The sequence below is a fragment of the Octodon degus genome, unplaced genomic scaffold (assembly GCF_000260255.1).
Source record: "Octodon degus isolate 3935 unplaced genomic scaffold, OctDeg1.0 scaffold00169, whole genome shotgun sequence".
Lineage (NCBI taxonomy): Eukaryota > Metazoa > Chordata > Mammalia > Rodentia > Octodontidae > Octodon > Octodon degus.
The window spans coordinates 2,750,803-2,756,355 of NW_004524745.1; the positions used below are offsets into that span (position 1 = coordinate 2,750,803).

At 42.8% G+C, this 5,553-nt stretch overlaps 1 protein-coding gene across 2 annotated transcripts in view; it reads left to right on the top strand.

The window, feature by feature from the left end:
• Nme5 (NME/NM23 family member 5) overlaps window positions 1–5,553 on the top strand; it is an 83,578-nt gene that overhangs the window by 57,796 nt on the left and 20,229 nt on the right. For both annotated transcript variants that reach the window (XM_023703379.1, XM_023703378.1), the window contains exon 5: window positions 2,105–2,223. In XM_023703379.1, coding sequence (XP_023559147.1) covers window positions 2,105–2,223 — 119 coding nt within the window. The remainder of the gene's footprint in view (window positions 1–2,104; window positions 2,224–5,553) is intronic.

Below are 5,553 nucleotides of genomic sequence, written 5' to 3' on the forward strand. Positions count from 1 at the left end.
TTTTGAGACAATGTTTTGCCATGTAGTTCAGGTTGGCTTTGAACTGTGTAGCCCAGGCTGGCCCTGAGCTATATACCTTTATCCTTTTTTTTTTTTTTTTTAATTTTAAGACAAGATCTTCTAACTTGCCCAGGCTGACCTTGAAGTTCTGATCCTCCTGCTTCAGCCTCCATAGTAGTTTGGATTACAGGTATGAGCCACCCCTACTCCTTTCCTTGCAAACAAGACAGGTGTGGTGACATGGGCTTATAATCATAGCACTCAGGAGGCTGAGGCAGGAGGATCACAGTGAGTTTGAGGCCAGCCTGGGCTACATAAATGAGTTAAAAACCAGTGTGTACTATATAGTGAGGCCCTGTCTCAAACAACCCCCTAAAACATTATAGAAGGCATTTTTTTTTTAAGCATCAGATGACTTACTGAATTTCTCTTCTATTTTCTTTTTTTAAATTTTATTTTATTGAGAAACAATTATCAATGAGACAGTTTCAAAACTGATTAATAGGACAGTTTCAACAGTCAACACATTGTACATTGTTATCTTCTTAGCAGTTATCCATAGTACAAGATGCAGACAGAATATCCTGTCCAATATAGAAGCTATTTATGTAAAATGCTAGGGAACTGTAGTGACAGAAGGCCAAACAGTTGTGTCACACATGTATGGTCCCAGAAGTTCAAGGGGCTATGACAAGAGGGTTTCTTGGACTCAGGAATCCAAAAGCAGCACGGCAACACGGTAAGACCCTGTCTCAAAATGAATGAATGAGGTGGTTTGGTTTTTTGAAACAAGATCTCATTATATCTCATTAAGGTTGGCCTTGAACTCACAGCTATCCTCCTGTCTCAGTCTCCCAAATGCTGGGATTATAAGTGTGCACCACCATGTGTGGCTTGAATAATTATTGTTTATTTTAAAAATCAAGTGTGGGGACCAGGGAGATGGCTCAGTAGAATAAGTGCTTCCCTGGCAAGCGCAAGGGACTGAGTTCAATCCCTGGTTCCACCAAAAAATAAATAAATAAATAAAAATAAAGTGTGGCAGGGCAGCGACCTGGCGCGGTGGTCTCTGCGCCTGGCTGTGGAGCGCAAGGTCGCTGGTTCGGGCCCCCGTCCCGACTCTTTCTCTTGGGGACTGGCCTTAGCTCAGTTGTTTAAGTGGCTGCTTCCACAAAGCTGTGTAGTTCGATCCCCACAACACTCCAGCCCACCAAACCACCCCTGAGGGCATTCAGAGCAAAAATAAATAAATAAATAAAGTGTAGCATATGATCATCTACTTTGAGAAGCTGAGGCAGAGTTTGAGCCCTGCATGAACAATTTAGTGAGACACTGTCTCAAGATAAAAAAATTTTTAAAAGGCTAAAGACTTTTTAAAAAGAAGATGAGGGGGAAGAGGAGGCCCTGTGGTCAATGCCCAGTACCAAAAAAACCAAAAAAAGAATCAGTAATTGACTAACAGGTGGAGTAGAGGTAGTCAGAGATTAACTGCATGGGGCAATTAGTAAGGTTGCTGAGCAGTTATTCTATATGTTGTAGTGATGGTTATATGTTTTTTAAAATTCTTTTTATTCTTTTTAAATTTTGTGTGTGTGTGTGTGTGTGTGTGTGTGTGTGTGGCCAGCTCAGCCCACCAGGGGGCGGGGCTGACTGGCATGTGGTGCTGGGGGATTGAACCGCGGTCCCTGTGCTTTACTAAGCTTATTCCAAGTAGGTGCTTTAGACCACTGAGCCATCTCACCAGCCCAGATGGTTATATTATTGTAAATAATTATCAGAATTCAGTAAACACCTTAAAATGTGTGAATTTTATTATGTACAAATGAAGAGAAAAAAAGAAAAAATAAGTATTGTATTACAGACTTTTCTTTTCTTTTTTGCTGGCTTAGCCCGCCCTGGGGCAGGGCTGGTACTGCATGTGGTGCTGGGGGTTGAACTGCAGTCCCTGCACTTGCCTAAGCTTGCCTAAGCAGGCACTTTAGATTGCTCAGCTCTCTTGCCAGCCCTCATATTACAAATTCCTTAAGGCATCCTTTATAATAATATAATATAATAATATTTTATCTCTTATGTTTCCTTTAATGAAGATGTATTGTATTTGTAGTGATTGTTGAGCCCATTCCAGTTGGACAAGCTGCCAAGGACTATTTAAATTTATATGTGATACCAACTCTGCTTGAAGGACTCACAGAGCTTTGTAAGCAAAAACCAGCAGATCCTTTTGTAAGAAATGATTTTATTCTCACTAAAGAAAACTGTCTGTAGTTTTCATGTTTAGAACATTGTGTTTTTTGAAACAATACTATTGGGAACCTTTTTAAAATAAACATTTTTGGGGCTGGAGAGATGGCTCAGTGTAACAAGCACTTCCCTGGCAAACTCAAGGGCCTGAGTTCAATCTCCAGTTCCACAAAAATAAATAAATAAATAAATAAAATAAGCATTTTTAGGGCTGGGGAGATAGCTCAGTAGAATAAGCACCAGCCTGACAAGTGCAGGATCCTGAGTTCAATCCTCAGTACTGCAAATAAATAAATAAATAAGCATTTTTAGAAATATATATTTCTTTTATTTTCTTCTCTTTTTTTGTGGTACCGAGTATTGAACTCGGAACCTTGTGCTAGCCAGGCATGCATTTATGCCACGGAGTTATATCCCTGAAATGTATATTTCTGATACTTATAAACTTTTTTTTTTTTTCTGGAACCAAGGATTGAACTCAGGCTGTTGCGCTTACCAGGCAAGTGCCTATTCTACTGAGCCATCTCCCTGGCCCCATAAATATTTATTACTTATTTTCTTATGTTTATTTCTCATGGTTTCTAATTTTTAAAAATAGAACAAGCCAGGCATGGTAGTACACATTTGTAGTCCCAGAAGCATGGGGAAGACTGAAGCAGGAAGATCACCGTGAGTTCAAGGACAGCCTGAACTACATAGTGAGACCCTGTCTCAAAAAATCCCACAAAAAAAGACTGGGTATGATGGCACAGGACTGTAATCCCAGCTCTTGGGAGGCTGTAAACAGGCAAATCACTATGAGTCCATCTAGTAGTGAGACCCTGAACACCCTGTAGACCCTTCCCTAAAATACAAAAAAAAGAAAGAAAGATGAAAGAAAGAAAGAAAGAAAGAAAGAAAGAAAGAAAGAAAGAAAGAAAGAAAGGTTTAAGAAAAAAAGGGGGCCTGCCCATTAGCTCAGTTGTTTAAGTGCCTGCTTAAACAAAGCACTGAGGCTCAAGATGCTGTGCTTTGAACCCAGATACTCAAACCAAACCAGAAATGCCCTGAAGGCATCTTCAGGCCTCCAAAGAAAAGAAGAAGAAGAAGAAAAGGAAAAAAAAATCTCTCACGAAAGGGCCAGAAAGATAGCTCACCAGCACAAGTGCCTGCCTGGCAAATGCAAGGTTCCAAGTTTGATCCCTGGTTCAGGAAAAAGAAGAAAGAAAAATATTTTGGCCTGCAAGATAGCTCAACAGACTAAGCGCCTGCTTAGGCAAGTATGGTACCAGGGTTCAGTTCGACCCCCAGCACCACAGCACCGGTCCTGTCCCCAGAACTCCCTGAGCCAATCACAGAGACGAGGTCTGGTGGCACAGGCCTGTAATCCCAGTACTGAGGAGGCTGAAAACAGGAGGATCACTACAAGTCTGAGCTGCATAAGTGAGATTCTGTACCACATACATTAGGGAAAAAACAAACAAACAAACAAAAAAACAACTCACAAACCAGTGTGGGGGGGCATTGTGGTGCACACCCTTAATTCTAGCACTTTGGGAGGGTGAGGGAGGAAGATTCCAAGTTTGAGCCTGGTCTGAGGAACTTAGTAATTTAGGGAGACACTGGCTCAAAATAAAAAATAAAAGAGGGCTGTGGTTGTAGCTCCAGTGTGAAGGCCTTGAGTTCAGTCTCCAGTACTGACATATTGTGATAGTAGTTATAGTGATGATGATAATAATAATAATAATAACAACAGTAGGGGGCTGGCCAAATAGCTCTGGATTAAAGTGCCTGCAAGCAGGCACAGAGGCCAGAGGTTTGATCCCTAGGCCTGCTGTGTTGGCCCTGCCCCTGGGGCTCACTGAGATGGCAATTGAGACGGCATGGTGGTGCACACCTATAATCCCAGCACTTAGGAGTAAACAGGTGGATCGCTACAAGTCCGATCTAGTAGTGAGACCCTGAACACCCTGTAGACCCTTCCCTAAAACACACACACACACACACACACACACACACACGCACACACACACACACACACACAAAAAAACAGGATGGGTTAGCTCTAGGTGGAAGTCCACACCTGTAATTCTGGAGATTGAGGCAGGATGATTGAGAGTTTAAAAGCCAGCCAAAACTCTCCATATTGAGTTCAAGATCAGCCTGAACTATATAGTAAGACCCTGTCTCAAAAAAACAAAGCAAAATAAAAACCCAGGCTGGTTGATACAATAAGCAATAGCCCATTTTAACAAAAATTCCTTATTAAAAAAAAAATTCCTTGTAGTGTCTTTTGCGTAAGTGCTTAATAAATTTTTCTCTACTGATTCAAGCTGTCTTTTAAACTGTGTTACCCAAACTGGCCTTGAACTCACCAGGATCCTCTTGCCTCAGCCTCAAAGTGCTAGGGTTACAGGTGTGCACCACCATGCTCATTCCAGTTTTTACTTCTTTTGAGTATATACCTGAGGGCAGTTGCTAGCCATGTGTGGTGGCACACATTTGTAATTCCAGGACTCTCTCAAGGTAAGAAAGGAAGATTGAAAAGTGGAGCCTGGTGCTGGGGAGATAGCTCAGCAATCTAAGTGCCTGCCTGTTAAGTGCAAGGACACAGGTTTGATCCCCAGTACCAAATGCTGTGCCAGCCCTGGAACTCCGGATGTACTGTACCAGCCACGGAAACCAGGCATGGTGGCAAAACACCTATAATCCCGGCACTGGGGATGCTGAGACAAGAAGCTTTTTGTTTTTTGTTTTTTGGGTTTTTTTTGGGCTGGCTCAGAATGCCTTCAGGGCAAGTTTGGCTGGCTTGAGTTCTGAGGATCAAACCACAGCAGCCTGAGCCTGACTGCTTTGTTGAAGCAGCCACTTAAAGAACTGAACTAAGGGGCAGGCCCCCGCTGAGACAAGAAGATCACTATGAATCCAAGTTGCATAGCAGGACCCTGTACCAAATAAATAAATGATTAAAAAAAGAAAATTGGAACCCAGACTGGGCAACTGAGTGACTTAGTGACACGCTGTGTTAGGGTTGGGTGGCAGGGAGGAATAGCACTGAGGATGGAGCTCAGTGTAAAGACCTTGGGTTTAGTCTCTAGTACTGGAAAGACAGAAGTAGAAGTAAAGAGAGAGACAGAGACAGAGAGAGAGGGGGGGGAGAATATAATTTTTTTTACGGGCTGGTGAGATGGCACAGTGGTCTAAAGCACCTACTTAGAACAAGCTTCGCAAAGCACGGGGACCACGGTTCAATCCCCCAGCACCACATGCCAGCCAGCCCCGCCCCCTGGTGGGCTGAGCTGGACACACACACACATGCACACACACACACAC